This window comes from Neoarius graeffei, chromosome 8 (genome assembly GCF_027579695.1).
Source record: "Neoarius graeffei isolate fNeoGra1 chromosome 8, fNeoGra1.pri, whole genome shotgun sequence".
Lineage (NCBI taxonomy): Eukaryota > Metazoa > Chordata > Actinopteri > Siluriformes > Ariidae > Neoarius > Neoarius graeffei.
This window is the reverse complement of record NC_083576.1, coordinates 75050384-75066894: the sequence shown is the minus strand read 5'-3', so window position 1 is coordinate 75066894 and position 16511 is coordinate 75050384. Positions and strand designations below refer to the sequence as shown.

The 16511-nt window shown below is 41.4% G+C and overlaps 1 protein-coding gene across 1 annotated transcript in view; it reads left to right on the top strand.

The window, feature by feature from the left end:
- The window catches only part of cry2 (cryptochrome circadian regulator 2), a 46986-nt gene extending 33973 nt beyond the window's left edge, over positions 1-13013 (top strand). Inside the window, exons 9-12 of the mRNA XM_060928252.1 lie at positions 3585-3787; positions 6900-6977; positions 8868-9102; positions 11881-13013. Coding sequence (XP_060784235.1) covers positions 3585-3787; positions 6900-6977; positions 8868-9094 — 508 coding nt within the window. The 3' untranslated portion in view covers positions 9095-9102; positions 11881-13013. The remainder of the gene's footprint in view (positions 1-3584; positions 3788-6899; positions 6978-8867; positions 9103-11880) is intronic.
- The last annotated feature ends 3498 nt before the right edge of the window (positions 13014-16511 follow it).

The window sequence follows — 16511 nt, the reverse complement described above, 5'->3', positions numbered from 1 at the left end:
GACAAAATTCTTCCCCAGCCGTACAGTTACAATGCGCCGTGATCACTTCTCCGTCTTGTTTAACTAAGATCCAGGTCTTTTAAAGGGGTTCTGATGATCTTTGTGAATGATTTAGCTGAGAGATAAGAGCCAACACAAGTGAGAATCAAGCCAGCTGTTTTGTTTACACTTCAACTTGCAGTGCTTTGTTGTAAAGACGCGAACGAAAAGCTTAAAAAAAAAACAAAAAACTTACAGGCCAAAACAATCCAGGATTCATTGGGCAGCGACTTGATAGCGAGGTCCTTTACCCAGCCACATGCAAAAAAGTTGTAAGCCTGCATACTCTTCCATGCTTTCATCTGTTTTGCGGTGTAGAAGGACGTCTGTAACACCAGATAGTTCGAGATGTCAGAGAACTTGACTGAAGGATAGTTTTCGAGATCGTATGACAAATCCTTCTTTCCCAGACTGTAGGGGTCGATTCCATTGCACATAGCAATCTTTTGAATATATCTAAAGCGAGCAGTGGCTTCCAGATTACGAGTGTACTCTGATAACTTATCGCTAGTTGTTTGCACTACGGCAGCTGTTTTGGTTTGCTAGACCACCACCGGAAGTGAAATCGCTAAGAAAAGTCATGTGACTGAAACCCAAGAATTAGACATAATTCCTAAACGGTTCATTTTTATATATATATATATATATATATATATATATATATATATATATATATATATATATATATATATATATATATAAATAAAACTTAAAGCCTCTTGAATTAAAGCTGAAAGTCATGTGTGATGGTGGTGAGGAATGAAAACCCTGCAGGTTTGTTGAGAGCAGTGTGTTGTATTTAGGGATGTACCGAATCCTGATTTTTAAGGTTATACCGAATCCTGATTCCACTGCTTAAAGGACCCATGGCATGGTGGTTTGTTGATGCTTTAAACGGGCTCGTGGAGGTTTCCGGATGTTATATCCGCAGCCTTTCTCGAAATGAACCCTCAGAACGTAGATATAGCCTCCTGGGAGAAAGCCCCATTTCAGCGCTTTTCCCAGTGCGTCGTTTTGCTAATGAGAAGCATGGAGGCGGGGAAGGGTAGAGGGTGGGGGCGTTCTCCCTCGGACTCCTTACGTAAACTCAATGTGACACAGAGAACAGAGAGTGAGAGTGTTCGGAGTGGTAGTTTACGAACGTATAATACCCTAGGCTTGAACACGCACTCCATAACCAAAGAGGATAGAAGCAGCAACTACAGCAACATATCGCTTATCCAACAGAAGACATGCATTGCGGAGCAATAGTCAAACATAAGCTCATAAGTTAGTCAATTTCCAGACTAAACTCAGTTTAACAGAGCATGCTGCATGCTCTTTAGTTTTGTAGCGCAGAGTACCTGGCTAACTGCAGGAAGCGGTTAGCTGCACAGCTAATGTAGCCATTGCTAGGCTAACGTGGCACCGATTTTAAAACACGGCAAAACGACTTAACAGTTATACACTTACTTGTTCGGTGTTTGTTGCTGATGCGGCAGGGATGCTTGGTACGGACCCAGGCTTCAGTGACAGTTGATGTGCAAAACCTGCCCTGTACTGTCCCAAGTTGTGGAAACATTCATCAGGAAAATGCTTCTGACAAACATACACCGTCTTAGGTAGATTCGACAGCGTATTATTGAAGTAAATAAAATTAAGCCACTGCGTCTTCAGGGGCTCTCCCGTCGGCAGTAAAAACAGACTCCTTTCTGTGTTGTCACATCCATGTACAGCGCAATTTCTATGTTTCGCTCGCTTAGGTGGTGCCATGTTGTTGTGTCCTCTATGGTCTCCTCACTACAAAATTGAAGTGACATATCTATGGTGGCAACTTTTGAGCTGGGCGGGCAATCCATACAGTGGGTGGGAGTCCAGAGGGGGGGCGTGGGGATCATCTCCCTTGCTGACGTAGTAAAGGGAAGAGCTTATCAACGCGCCATTTTGACGTGCCATTCTCAAATGTTGACAAAGGGTGGGCATAGTTTGGTTTACACATTATGACATTTCTAGCCACTGGGGTGACTTAAGAAGGTCAGAGGAACTCATTTTAACGTTAAACCTCAAAGTGAAAATTTCATGCCATGGGACCTTTAAGATTCGTCCGAATCCGAAACCGAATCCTACTCTGAACATCAGCTAGTACATTATAATGCAGTGAAAAACATTGCACATTCTTAATAGTAAGATAGATACTTTATCCAGAGGGAATATTTTATTTTATTTTAAACTGTAAAAACATAGGCAATAACTTCTGCCACTATTTTGTATTTGAATAGTCACACTTGGAGAACACCACTGAAATTTTCAGCTTAAAGTCATTCAGTGTACAGGCTTTAGTATACTGTCCGTTAAAAAGAGCAAAAAGTGACATTGCTAAAAGAATAAGGCCTGTCATTGCTAAAGTGCTCTTTGTTGAACAAAAAATAGAGTAAAAAAAAAAATCTCTGCAGATAGAATGCAGCAAAACGTATCGCGTTTACATTTTAACTCTTGCATACATGTAAACCTACTTAATTTTCAAACAAAAAGGTGATATTTAATGCTGAATCTGTTTTCCTCAGAAAAAAAAAAAAACTTACTGGGGATCTTGATCGTGTTTAATGCTTACACTCATGGAACATAAATTATAGGCTATTTCACTTCAATTTCAAGCACTTACAACTGTAGGCTTAATTGGATACATTAAACAGTGTAGCACAAAAAACTCGAACATGTCTCCACGTAGGCTATTTTATTAACAACCTAGTTCTATAGCTAGTGTTGGTAATGGTGGTCTGAGTACCACTTTATCTGTGACTGTGTGGTTGCGGTACCTGAAGCCTCACTGACGTTAGATTCGGCCATGCACAACTCGTACTCCGTCGGATGCTTTGAGCGAAGATGTTTTAACAGCGGAGATGTTGTGTACTGTTTAGCATCTTTCCCACCACGAGACAACTCTGTACTGCAAAGTGTGCATGTTGTGCGACTTGAATCTCCCTCTTTCACTTGAAAGTACTGCCACACAACACTTTCGGCTCACTGCTTCCATTTTCGATTTCGACTCCAAGCACAATGAGGCTATCTTCTCCTAAACATTGACGACATAATCGCATGCACGTGCACCGCACGTAGGATTTGGTTCGGTCGGCGTTCTAGGGTTTGGCCGAAACCGAACCCCTTTTAAAAGGCCAAGATTCGGCCGAATCCGAAACCGAATCTTGGATTCGGTGCAACCCTGGTTGTATTACTGCTATAAATAGTTGTAGTCTCTTGGTGTGCTAAAGCACGTGTTTAAACTGAACTGTCGCACCTAAAGAACAGTGTGGACGCTCACTATGCTGTCAGAGACAGAAGTCTGTCTCTAAAGTACACACTGCCTGGAGATGTCCTGGGCCACTGTGTGTAAAGTTTCTGAGAATTGTTGAGTGAATGAATGGGGGGGAAAAAAACCAAACTAATGCTTAACATCAGCTTTAATGTAATGGTGATAATTCTACCTTCTAGGATTTTCTTGTTTATAATATTGGCACCTCTGCAGATTGATTTGATTTTTTTTTAAATGTATGTATTACACTATACAGGAGATATGTTCCTGAGCTGAAGGACTACCCGAGCCGTTACATCTACGAGCCGTGGAATACACCGGAGTCAATTCAGAAGGCAGCAAACTGCATTGTGGGAGTCGACTATCCCAAACCCATGATAAACCATGCAGAGAGCAGTCGCCTCAACATCGAGAGGATGAAGCAAGTCTATCAGCAGCTCTCTCACTACAGAGGCCTTAGTGAGTGTCTGTCTCTCTCTCTCACACACACACTCGTCTTATATCAGCATGTCACTTTCTTCTTTGCAGTTGTTTGGAAAGAACTCATCTCATCTCATTATCTCTAGCCGCTTTATCCTGTTCTACAGGGTCGCAGGCAAGCTGGAGCCTATCCCAGCTGACTACGGGCGAAAGGCGGGGTACACCCTGGACAAGTCGCCAGGTCATCACAGGGCTGACACGTAGACACAGACAACCATTCACACTCACATTCACACCTACGGTCAATTTAGAGTCACCGGTTAACCTAACCTGCATGTCTTTGGACTGTGGGGGAAACCGGAGCACCCGGAGGAAACCCACGCGGACACGGGGAGAACATGCAAACTCCGCACAGAAAGGCCCTCGCCGGCCCCGGGGCTCGAACCCAGGACCTTCTTGTTGTGAGGCGACAGCGCTAACCACTACACCACCGTGCCGCCCAAAAGTAGAACAATAATGACAAATTTAGTGGCTTACACAAGCAGCCTTTTTAGCCCCACGCTTTTATCCTCATCTCATCTCATTATCTGTAGCCGCTTTATCCTTCTAGAGGGTCGCAGGCAAGCTGGAGCCTATCCCAGCTGACTACGGGCGAAAGGCGGGGTACACCCTGGACAAGTCGCCAGGTCATCACAGGGCTGACACAGAGACACAGACAACCATTCACACTCACATTCACACCTATGGTCAATTTAGTCACCAGTTAACCTAACCTGCATGTCTTTGGACTTTGGTTGGATTCCAAAATATTGCCACTGATTAAACAATATCTCAATATATTTGGTTGAAGCATTGATTTTTGTCATCTACATTGCTTCATATGGCTTCTAATACCAAAAAAAAAACAGAATTGAGAAGAAAAAAACAGCCCCTCGGCTGCCCCAGCTGTTCATTGGGCTCGCTTCACTCACTAGGTTCGCTTCAAGTGAAGGATAATCACTGGGCACCCCATTGTAGAAATGGGCCCCTGTTTTTTCCCAGGAGGGGCCCTGTGGGCCCCTTGACCTGCAAAACAGTCGGAGTCTCTGCACTCTACCTTACAGTAGAGTTTATCATTTATCAAACTGGATATGAACCATCGTCATCATAATCATCTTTACAATCGGGTTGGATGGTCATCTGATGCTTTTCCTCCATTCAACTTGATCTTGTGTAAGGATATTCCTTTGGATTGCGGGTCTTGATTAACAACTCGACGCTGGGTTTTCCAAAGGTGTCCCCGACTCTTGGAACCATTCACCTTCAGGCACTGGACACGTTTCAACCAGTTGCTTTCATCACATCTCTGTACCTGGCCAACGTAATCAACAGTGTTTTACCTCGTTTTCAGTCGAGTCAATGTCAACAAGGCTCTTCAGTTCATCATAAGGTTTCATCTCCTTCCAGAAGGAGCCTCACATCCAGTGTACCATGCCAATTTCATTACAATGAAGTCTTTTGAACGTTGTCAGCTTTTAATGGCAGTGTTTCACAACCATACATCAATGTTGACCAAACCCGGGTTTGATACAGTTTGCGCCTCACTTTCAATCATGCAGCTCGGGAAGTCAGAAGAGGCAGCAACTCATGGGAAAACATGACAACGGCATCCTTGCCTGGCTTGTATAGCATCTATGATGATTAGTTTTAAGGGTTTGGTTTGGAAGGTGGAAAGTCATGCTGTAGGGAGAGACTTTATTCGGAGGTTTGACAATCGCTTATTAGGGTTCGACTGCTTCACTTGTGAATGATGTCTCTGTAAAAACACCCAGATCCTGGCTGTCCAGGTTGGCACTAGTAAGGGAATACGGTCGTTTAAAAACTTGGTCCAACACTTATTCATGATGCTATACCAAAATGTAAGGGTGAACTGCGTAAACAGGACTGGAGCTTCTAGTGAAGGTTCTGCGCACGATAGGGTTGTCGTCTCGTCTTGTCATCTGGGCAACACCAGACAGTCATGAACAAATTTACTTGTAAATTGTTCAAAGGATGAATGTGGCATTAATGAAAATCGTGTTAGTTTGGAAAAAATATTCATATCCTGTCAGACTTCATCTCGTATCATTATCTCTAGCCGCTTTATCCTGTTCTACAGGGTCGCAGGCAAGCTGGAGCCTATCCCAGCTGACTACAGGCGAAAGCCTACACCCTGCAGGCTTTCATCTAAACCGGGGAACGGGCGCTGCGCCCTCTTACTCTCGTCGTGCGCCCCCTTACCGAAATGCCGATTGAACCCCAAGTCACACTTCGGCCATGCACTTGTATGCTACTGCACAACATGCAGTCTTTCTCAAAACGATCTTTTCTCCGTGAAAGCATCCCAGCAACACCACGTGACAATGTGTCTGATCATCAAATACGTTATAATTACTCCAAAAATATTCCAGTCATAGTAGATAGACCGCCAGACGGTGCAGAAACAATCCGAATTGGCGTTTTCCAGACTGAGGCGCCATGTTTACTTGTTGCAGCTGCTCTCGTGAGATTTGACATGGGTTACATACAAGGTCAGCTGACTTGTAGAGCGAGATTTCTCGAGACCGAATGACCTTTCACCCACCGGCGCGGGAGTTTTTGACAGAAGTAGTTCGCGAGTTGTTTTTGTTGACACTTGGGCATTTAAAGATGTCATCCCGCGGCACGAAGCGGAAGAAAGCCAAAGACTGTCCGGGGCAGAAGAAGATTACTTTTTCAATGTTGACAATTTGTTACAATTTCCCTCTCAGATAGCCTCAGAATGTCCCATTGTAGCCTCAATTTTTCAAAGGCTTCGCATGGCGGAGGGGGGGACAGACAACCGGCACCACAGGGGTTTTCTAGAAAAACCCCTGCCCTGGACAAGTCGCCAGGTCATCACAGGGCTGACACATAGACACAGACAACCATTCACACTCATATTCACACCTACAGTCAATTTAGAGTCACCAGTTAACCTAACCTGCATGTCTTTGGACTGTGGGGGGGAAACCAGAGCACCTGGAGGAAACCCACATGGCCTGTCAGACTTAATTTATGTAAATTTTATGTATTAAGAGAATCATTAATGTGAAACTTGATTTGATGGGATTAGTGAGTGACTCCAGTTTTATATACACTCTTAATCCATCAGGTCTGCTAGCATCCGTGCCCACCATTCAGGAGGAGGTGGAGCCTTCGATGTCAGACGACTCGCAGGCCAGCAGCAGTGGTAAGAATTGCATGCAGCAGCTTTTTGAGCATGCTGGGCTTCTTTGCTTCACTATGCACTCCATGGGAAAATGAAAATAAGCAGTAAAGCTCTCTGGCAAAGTAGCCTCCAAATAGAACAATCAAGTTATGGGCCAAGTTGAAATAAAGTTGAAAAGAATCAAGTTATTCCAAGAAATCAAGTCGTACATGAGCTGATAGCCGAAAAGGCGCATAGTTGGCTATAAGCCGTGTACGACGAGATTGAGTGGAATGACTGTTTTATTCTATCCACATTCACTGGATTTTGAGAAACGGAGCACTTTTTTTATTTTTTGCAAATTCGATAAATACAAACTTTATACAAAACATCCGACAAAATCATTTCTGCTGAGGCGGACTCCTTAAAAATCTATCGATGACTGCACAAATTGTTTTTCGTTGTGCTTTTTTTTTTTTTCTTCTCTTTCTTTTTTCTTTCATTTAAAGAAGGTGACGTCTTGCTGTCGTGCCGAGGTATAGGATAGTTTGAGATTTAATTCTTCCTTGGAGCTTTCAATTCTGTAATTTTCAAACTTATTTGAGCTTTTGAACCAGTCTAAAAAAAATTCAAGGAAATGACGACAGACTGAAGTTGGAGCACACAGAACTGGGATTAGTAGCAAACATCACAATGGAGCGACAGTCAGGGCTAAGAGTTAATTGAACCATTTCTGAAATGGTTATTAAGCTATGTGGTATAGAATTGGGTGCATGAAAGCAGCAGGCAGTGCTGACAAACAGAGATCCTGCAAACTGTTTGAGTCACTAAGTAAGAAATAAGTTTCAGGTGTGTGCTATTATAGAAAAATAAACAACAAGGTGGTTTGATGTGGCCTGAGTTACCGTTACAACCCTGAAGTTGATTACTGTGCAATACCAGCACGTTTTGAGGTGTTTATTTTCTATTTTATAGCTATTCAAATTGATGAAATGGAAAATGAATTATCAGTCTGCGTAATCCTCGTTTTTCCTACTTGTAATTGCGTTGTTTAGACAGCAGAGGGCGCAATAACATACTAGTGGGGATGCACTTGACTTCAACTTGGGTGGAAGTAACACAGCTGTAATGCTGTGATAGCACACGTACACATCTAAAATGGGGAAAGAGCTGGTGTGGTTTACTGACTACAAATAGATTTAAAAAGAAATTGGAGGACTGCTTTTTTGCAAACTGCTGAAATCTGAAGAAAAGGAGAAACAAATGGAGATAGTACGAATCATAAGTTTTTATTAAGAAAAGTGTCTTAACTTTTTCATTTTTAACAAAAGGAGTATTTTATTAACATTTACAAATGTGGATAAATAATTGTTGCTTATTAAGAAAGTGGAACGATTTTTTTTTTTCCCCAAAAAAAAAAAATGATGGGAGAATCCAGTTGTGAATTGGGTGACTTATTCTATAATAAATAGGTATGCAACATCCTATGTTTTATGCATTTACAGTTATTTGATGTAGCACATCCATGAAACAAGTTATTTCCCATTATCGCTTCCACTATAACCGCTACAACAGCTTGTCATGTGACGAAGAAACCACAAAGTCATCCATCCTGAATATTTTCCCCCATGTTAGAAAATGTACTGATTGTTACAAAGCCCTAACACTGGAGAATTTTTCCATAAATGCTAAATAAACATATCTCATAGAAGTACAGTACAATACACCACACACACAGTTTCTAATGATGTTTCTTGAACCTTCGTTTGCCATCTTCATTGTAGTAACCAGGTGGTCATACCGGTAGGAGTGAAACAAGCACGCGTCTATTGAAGGGATCTTGGGTTGTGCCAACAGTTTGATCCTTTCTCTAGAGGCAGTGCAGAAATGATACAGCACGTGCAAGTAAACATGCAAATCCGTTTTCTCCAGGTGTTATCTCGGCGTCCCATCAACTACAGCTTCAGTCTGAACCCCAGCAATCCCAAACAGATTCTGATCCAGACCAGGACCCCAGTCCTGAGCCTTCAGCATCTTTGGCTCCTGCAGCGATGAGAAAGCGAGGCCACTCCTCTGAACCCCAAAGCTCCCAGAATCCTAAAGTGCAGCACACCAGCCAGACTAAAGCCGAGCAATCGCACACCGACAGCCAGCAGTGACCGAGCAGGTGATGAATCCCTCACACTGTCACAACAGTACAACGGTGATGGGTGGTGTGGGTCCCCTGCCTTTTTTTTTTTTCTATACAGTTAAATTTATTACACTTGTTGAGGGTTTTTAATGCTCCTGAGATGTATTGTTGCCCTTAGGTTTGTAATATTCCTAATATTTGTAGTCCGTTTGTGAATATGATTAAGGAGAACATTGTAGACAGTTCAACTTGTGATTTACACCTGTGAAGTTTCTTTGGTTTATATGTTATGAAGTAGTGTAAAACTGTCAGTACGCATATCAGACGCTCGCTGGCCGTGCTGTGAAAATTGTGCATGCAGACGCTCATCTAAGTTTCCAAATCTGTCATTGCTTAACGCTTGAATATTTCCTGTCATGAACACTACTTAAAAAGCTTATTTCTGCTTTCCAAATAAATGTATCTGGTTAAGATCTGTTCAGTATTTTGGGAGTAACGGCAGATTAAAGTCGGTACAACGGAGTAAAAACTTTCTGCTCGCGGGACGTTGGGACACTGCCGGTGATTTTTTTTTTTTTTTTTTTCTTTTTGAGTCATGGGAAAACGCTCAGGCTCGCGCTGTCTTCTGATCGGTTTAACAAATGAGACAAAAATATTATACTTGGTCATTTATTTATTGAGGAAAATGATCCAATATTACACATCTGTGAGTGGCAAAAGTATGTGAACCTTTGCTTTCAGTATCTGGTGTGACCCCCTTGTGCAGCAATAACTGCAACTAAACATTTCCAGTAACTGTTGATCAGTCCTGCACACCGGCTTGGAGGAATTTTAGCCCGTTCCTCCGTACAGAACAGCTTCAACTCTGGGATGTTGGTGGGTTTCCTCACAAGAACTGCCCGCTTCAGGTCCTTCAACATTTCCATTGGATTAAGGTCAGGACTTTGACTTGGCCATTCCGAAACATTAACTTTATTCTTCTTTAACCATTCTTTAGTAGAACGAATTGTGTGCTTAGGGTCGTTGGCTTGCTGCATGACCCACCTTCTCTTGAGATTCAGTTCATGGACAGATGTCCTGACATGTTTTCCTTTAGAATTCGCTGGTATAATTCAGAATTCATTGTTCCATCAATGATGGCAAGCCGTCCTGGCCCAGATGCAGCAAAACAGGCCCAAACCATGATACTACCACCACCATGTTTTACAGATGGGATAAGGTTCTTCTGCTGGAATGCAGTGTTTTCCTTTCTCCAAACATAACGCTACTCATTTAAGCCAAAAAGTTCTATTTTGGTCTCATCCGTCCACAAAACATATTTGTCCAATAGCCTTCTGGCTTGTCCACGTGATCTTTAGCAAACTGCAGATGAGCAGCAATGTTCTTTTTAGAGAGCAGTGACTTTCTCCTTGCAACCCTGCCATGCACACCATTGTTGTTCAGTGTTCTCCTGATGGTGGACTCATGAACATTGGTTAATGTGAGAGAGGCCTTCAGTTGCTTTGAAGTTACCCTGGGGTCCTTTGTGACCTCGCCGACTATTACACACCTTGCTCTTGGAGTGATCTTTGTTGGTCGACCACTCCTGGGGAGGGTAACAATGGTCTTGAATTTCCTCCATTTGTACACAATCTGTCTGACTGTGGATTGGTGGAGTCCAAACTCTTTAGAGATGGTTTTGGAACCTTTTCCAGCCTGATGAGCATCAACAACACTTTTTCTGAGGTCCTCAGAAATCTCCTTTGTTCGTGCCATGATACACTTCCACAAACATGTGTTGTGAAGATCAGACTTTGATAGATCCCTGTTCTTTAAATAAAACAGGGTGCCCACTCACACCCGATTGTCATCCCATTGATTGAAAACACCTGACTCTAATTTCACCTTCAAATTAACTGCTAATCCTAGAGGTTCACATACTTTTGCCACCCACAGATATGTAATATTGGATCATTTTCCTCAAATAAATGACAGTATAATATTTTTGTCTCATTTGTTTAACTGGGTTCTCTTTATCTACTTTTAGGACTTGTGTGAAAATCTGATGTTTTAGGTCATATTTTCTACATTTCTGCATAAATTCTAAAGGGTTCACAAACTTTCAAGCACCACTGTAAGATCAGCTTTATATTGCACGAATAAAACCATTTTTTTTTTTTTTAACTTTGTATTCAGGATACAATCATCTATGTGCCTGAAAGTTCCATGTAAATATCTTGAAAAATAATTTATTGAGAAAAAAAAAACATTTGATCTTATTGGTTAATGAGGCCATTTTGGACCATGTGATCCGCATACAGAATATTACGGCAGCTTTCTAAAAAATTAAGCCACTTCAGTCTTTGATTTGTAATATCTCAAGAACAGATAAACATGTTTTTAATTCTGGAAAAAGTATGATGTTCTGAATTCAATGAGAGCAGTTTCAAGCAATTTGAATTGAATTTGTATTGTCACCTGATATGCCTAATGTCAGGTTTATATTTTCAGGCTTTATTAGTTATTATTACTTTATTAGCTATTATTAGTTAGCTTTAGCATGTGTTGTTTTTGGGACTGGTGGGTGCAGGGGCCACGGCGCCTCCTTCCCTGGGAGTTGAGAAAACCCTAAAAAAAAAAATTTAAATAATAGAGCACTCAGTGTTTCTTCACTATACTCTCATAACTCTTGCTGTTTTGAGTGTGTGGGGGGGCTATAATACAAATATCAAGACCAGTGCACTGATTTTAAAGAAGTGAATCTTTACACAACTTCACTCTACTGGACTGATCTCTGTAACGAACGTCTTTTTTTTTTTTTTTTTTCCTGCACAGATGAAGATGAAGGGAAACACAAAAGGAGGCTGCTCTGCAATAAAACATCCAAGACAGGAAATAAGTGCAGCATTCGAGTGCAAGCTGAGCGGAAAAACAAAAAGAAATGACCCCAAGTCTGCAGTACGTCACGGTTTGGCGCAGACGGAGCAACAGCGTGTTCTGTTCTGTACGCTTGCTACTCTCTTAACTTTAAATCTGTTCAGCAAGATAGAGCTTTTAATGACACGATCATATTTAGAGTGGATGTGCTTTCATCAACGTTTAACATGACAAAGATAGCCTTTGGATCTTAACTCCAATTATTATAATTTTATAAATAGCTCTCTGACTGAAGAGTTTTTTTTTTTTAAACTAGAGTATAATTTAATTTCATAATTTCATAACTTCAGCAAATGCTTAATGAAGACGAGTTTAATCCGTCCTTGCTTGTGAGCATGTGCAATCAGTAACATGAAGGAACTTTTTTTTTTTCCCCCCCTCACCCTGTTTTAACATGTGTTGAATAAAGTGTTTTTGTTTTCAGCCCATTTTTAAGATTGACTGACTTCTCTTAGCGAGGGGAAGTAAACAGTGTTCTCTGTACGAGCGAGTACATTCCACATTAACATTCATGAACTGGAGTCCCCGTCCCCCCCAAGCTAAGCAGACTAGTGTTATTTATTTTATATTTGGTGATGTTTAGAGGATTTATTTAGATGCATGTGGGTAAAAAGTACTACAGGGACAATGAGTGTGTGTGTGCGCTTTGATATTTGGGTGTGAATTGATGGTGGGTAACAATTTCTTGAAGGCAACAAAGACATTTCTGTGACCTTTGCATCTGCTCAGTTTATCCACAGTATATTCAGATAAATAAATACTTTGAACACATCCTTTGGGTGAGTCCTATTGTTACTCTAATTGATTTAACTATCTATCTTGGGGCTGAACAGTTATTTTTGGAATGATTACAATTATTGAATATTAAACTCCTGTGTATAGTATATGATCTTTTATGTATCATTTTAAACAGCTGCTTCCCCCCCCATATTGCTAATAATGTATTGTATAGAAAGAATGTTCCATAGTCTCATGAAATGTCAATAAATGCTAACTATAAAATTACCCTGTAAATAAATACGAAAACATGATGTACAACACCTGACACATCTTCTGTAACAGCAGCTCTGACAGTAATTCCAGCTGTGAGGCAAATCACAGGTTTTTATTAATACGCAATTTGTTTCTATAGTAGTGAATTCACAGGGACTTGTATAACATCATTTGCATAATTTAGTCCTCGTGTGAAACATTAAACATTTTATTTACCAATAAACAAGGTATGTTTAACAATTATTCCACGAAATCGAGTCGTACGTGAGCTGATAGCTGACGAGGCGCGTAGCACCGAGTCGGCTATAAACCATGCACAACTTGATTTCATGGAATAACAGTCTTATTCTATTCACATTCACTGGATTTTGAGAAACGGGGCATTTTTATTTTTTGCAAATTCAATAAATAAAACTTTTTACAAAACGTCCGACAAAATCATTTCCACTTAGAATGTCAACAAACCGGCGAAATGACAGGAGCAATTTGTGAAAAATGCGATGATAATTCTTGAAAAAAACATCTGACCGTCAAATACTTTCATTCTGTATTTTGTTGCTGCTTTGTATTTTTGAGGATTTTGTTTTTGAGTAGTTTTTATTTCATCCTCTGTTGGTTCAGCAGCACACGCCACCATTTTGTTTTTCTCTACTCACGGTATATGAGCTGATATCCTAGTAGGAGGGTAGCCAATCAGGGCATGTGATTTGCTCATATCCAGTGAATGTGGATAAAATAATTATCCCCCACCCAAAGTAAGTTTAGTGGGGGATATAGAAACTGGGTACATCTGTCCAGTCACATTTTCGTTTCCAGGCCATATCTTTAAAACTACTGAAGATGTCTTCATGAAACTTGGTATATGTATCAAGCAACATGTGAACTGGTGCCTTTCACTCTTTTTTTTTTTTTTTTTTTTTTGGGGGGGGGGGGAAAGTGTTTTTCAAATTTTTACATAAAAAAAATAGATTTTGACTCAGTTTCTTAGAGCAACATTCGTTTCTGGAGCATATATCCAAAACTATTCATGATACGGATTTGAAACTTGGTATACATGTTAACAAGGTGATGTAGATGTGCCTTTTCATACTGAGAAATTTAAATTTTTCATGTTTCCATGGAGGTGGCACGGTGGTGTAGTGGTTAGCACTGTCGCCTCCCAGCAAGAAGGTCCGGGTTCGAGCCCCGTGGCCGGCGAGGGCCTTTCTGTGCGGAGTTTGCATGTTCTCCCCGTGTCCGCATGGGTTTCCTCCGTGTGCTCCGGTTTCCCCCACAGTCCAAAGACATGCAGGTTAGGTTAACTGGTGGCTCTAAATTGACCGTAGGTGTGAATGAGTGTGTGAATGGTTGTTTGTCTATGTGTCAGCCCTGTGATGACCTGGTGACTTGTCCAGGGTGTACCCCGCCCTTCGCCCGTAGTCAGCTGGGATAGGCTCCAGCTTGCCTGCGACCCTGTAGAACAGGATAAAGGGGCTAGAGATAATGAGATGAGATGTTTCCATGGAAATAATTTCAGACTTAGTCTCTCAGGTTAGTCTTAGGAGTAGGTTTTGTTTCCGAAGCAGAACTTGAAAACTGAGTGGTATGGTCTTGAAAGTTGGTATATGTGCCTTTTGATATTAAGAAATGTGAGAAACTTAAATTTTTAGCTCACCTGGACCGAAAGTCTGGTGGGTTTATGCCATGGGCTGCTGAGGTCGGTGTAAAGAGGTAGGGTTGGTTTCCTGCAGGAGAAATTGAAAAATGTGACAATATCTTGAAACTTGGAAAATAGTTGTTATATAGGGCGGGGGATATAGATATGACTGTCTTCTTGTTGCTAATATAGTAAAGTTGGAAAGTCTGTAAAGAAAGACTTTTTGGAAGGAGTCTCTGGTGTCGGCAGTTTGTAACAGTCTGAGGTAAAGATGTGAGTTTTCTAACACAGGAAGGTCTTTTGTTTTTTTTCTGCCTTTTATTTTTGTATTTTCAGGTATTATCATGACTAGAACGTGCTTGTGATTTAAAGGGCTGCTTTTATAACTTGGTGTAAATCATTTTTCATGGACATGCTGTGATACTACATAATAGAACATACAGTGGGGCAAAAAAGTATTTAGTCAGTCACCAATTGTGCAAGTTCTCCCACTTAAAAAGATGAGAGAGGCTTGTAATTTTCATCATAGGTATACCTCAACTATGAGAGATAAAATGAGGAAAAAAAATCCAGAAAATCACATTGTCTGATTTTTAAAGAATTTATTTGCAAATTATGGTGGAAAATAAGTATTTGGTCAATAACAAAAGTTCATCTCAATACTTTGTTATCTACCCTTTGTTGGCAATACAGAGGTCAAACGTTTTCTGTAAGTCTTCACAAGGTTTTCCACATACTGTTGCTGGTATTTTGGCCCATTCCTCCATGCAGATCTCCTCTAGAGCAGTGATGTTTTGGGGCTGTCGCTGGGCAACATGGACTTTCAACTCCCTCCAAGGATTTTCTGTGGGGTTGAGATCTGGAGACTGGCTAGGCCACTCCAGGACCTTGAAATGGTTCTTATGAAGCCACTCCTTCGTTGCCCGGGTGGTGTGTTTGGGATCATTGTCATGCTGAAAGACCCAGCCACGTTTCATCTTCAATGCCCTTGCTGATGGAAGGAGGTTTTCACCCAAAATCTCACGATACATGGCCCCATTCATTCTTTCCTTTACACGGATCAGTCGTCCTGGTCCCTTTGCAGAAAAACAGCTCCAAAGCATGATGTTTCCACCCCCATGCTTCACAGTAGGTATGATGTTCTTTGGATGCAACTCAGCATTCTTTCTCCTCCAAACACGACAAGTTGAGTTTTTACCAAAAAGTTCTATTTTGGTTTCATCTGACCATATGACATTCTCCCAATCCTCTTCTGGATCATCCAAATGCTCTCTTGCAAACTTCAGATGGGCCTGGACATGTACTGGCTTAAGCAAGGGGACACGTCTGGCACTGCAGGATTTGAGTCCCTGGCGGCATAGTGTGTTACTGATGGTAGCCTTTGTTACTTTGGTCCCAGCTCTCTGCAAGTCTTTCACTACGTCCCCTGTGTGGTTCTGGGATTTTTGCTCACCGTTCTTGTGATCATTTTGACCCCACGGGGTGAGATCTTGCGTGGAGCCCCAGATCGAGGGAGATTATCAGTGGTCTTGTATGTCTTCCATTTTCTAATAATTGCTCCCACAGTTGATTTCTTCACACCAAGCTGCTTACCTATTGCAGATTCAGTCTTCCCAGCCTGGTGCAGGTCTACAATTTTGTTTCTGGTGTCCTTTGACAGCTCTTTGGTCTTGGCCATAGTGGAGTTTGGAGTTTGACTGTTTGAGGTTGTGGACAGATGTCTTTTATACTGATAACGAGTTCAAACAGGTGCCATTAATACAGGTAATGAGTGGAGGACAGAGGAGCCTCTTACAGAAGAAGTTACACGTCTGTGAGAGCCAGAAATCTTGCTTGTTTGTAGGTGACCAAATACTTATTTTAACGAGGAATTTACCAATTAATTCATTAAAAATCCTAC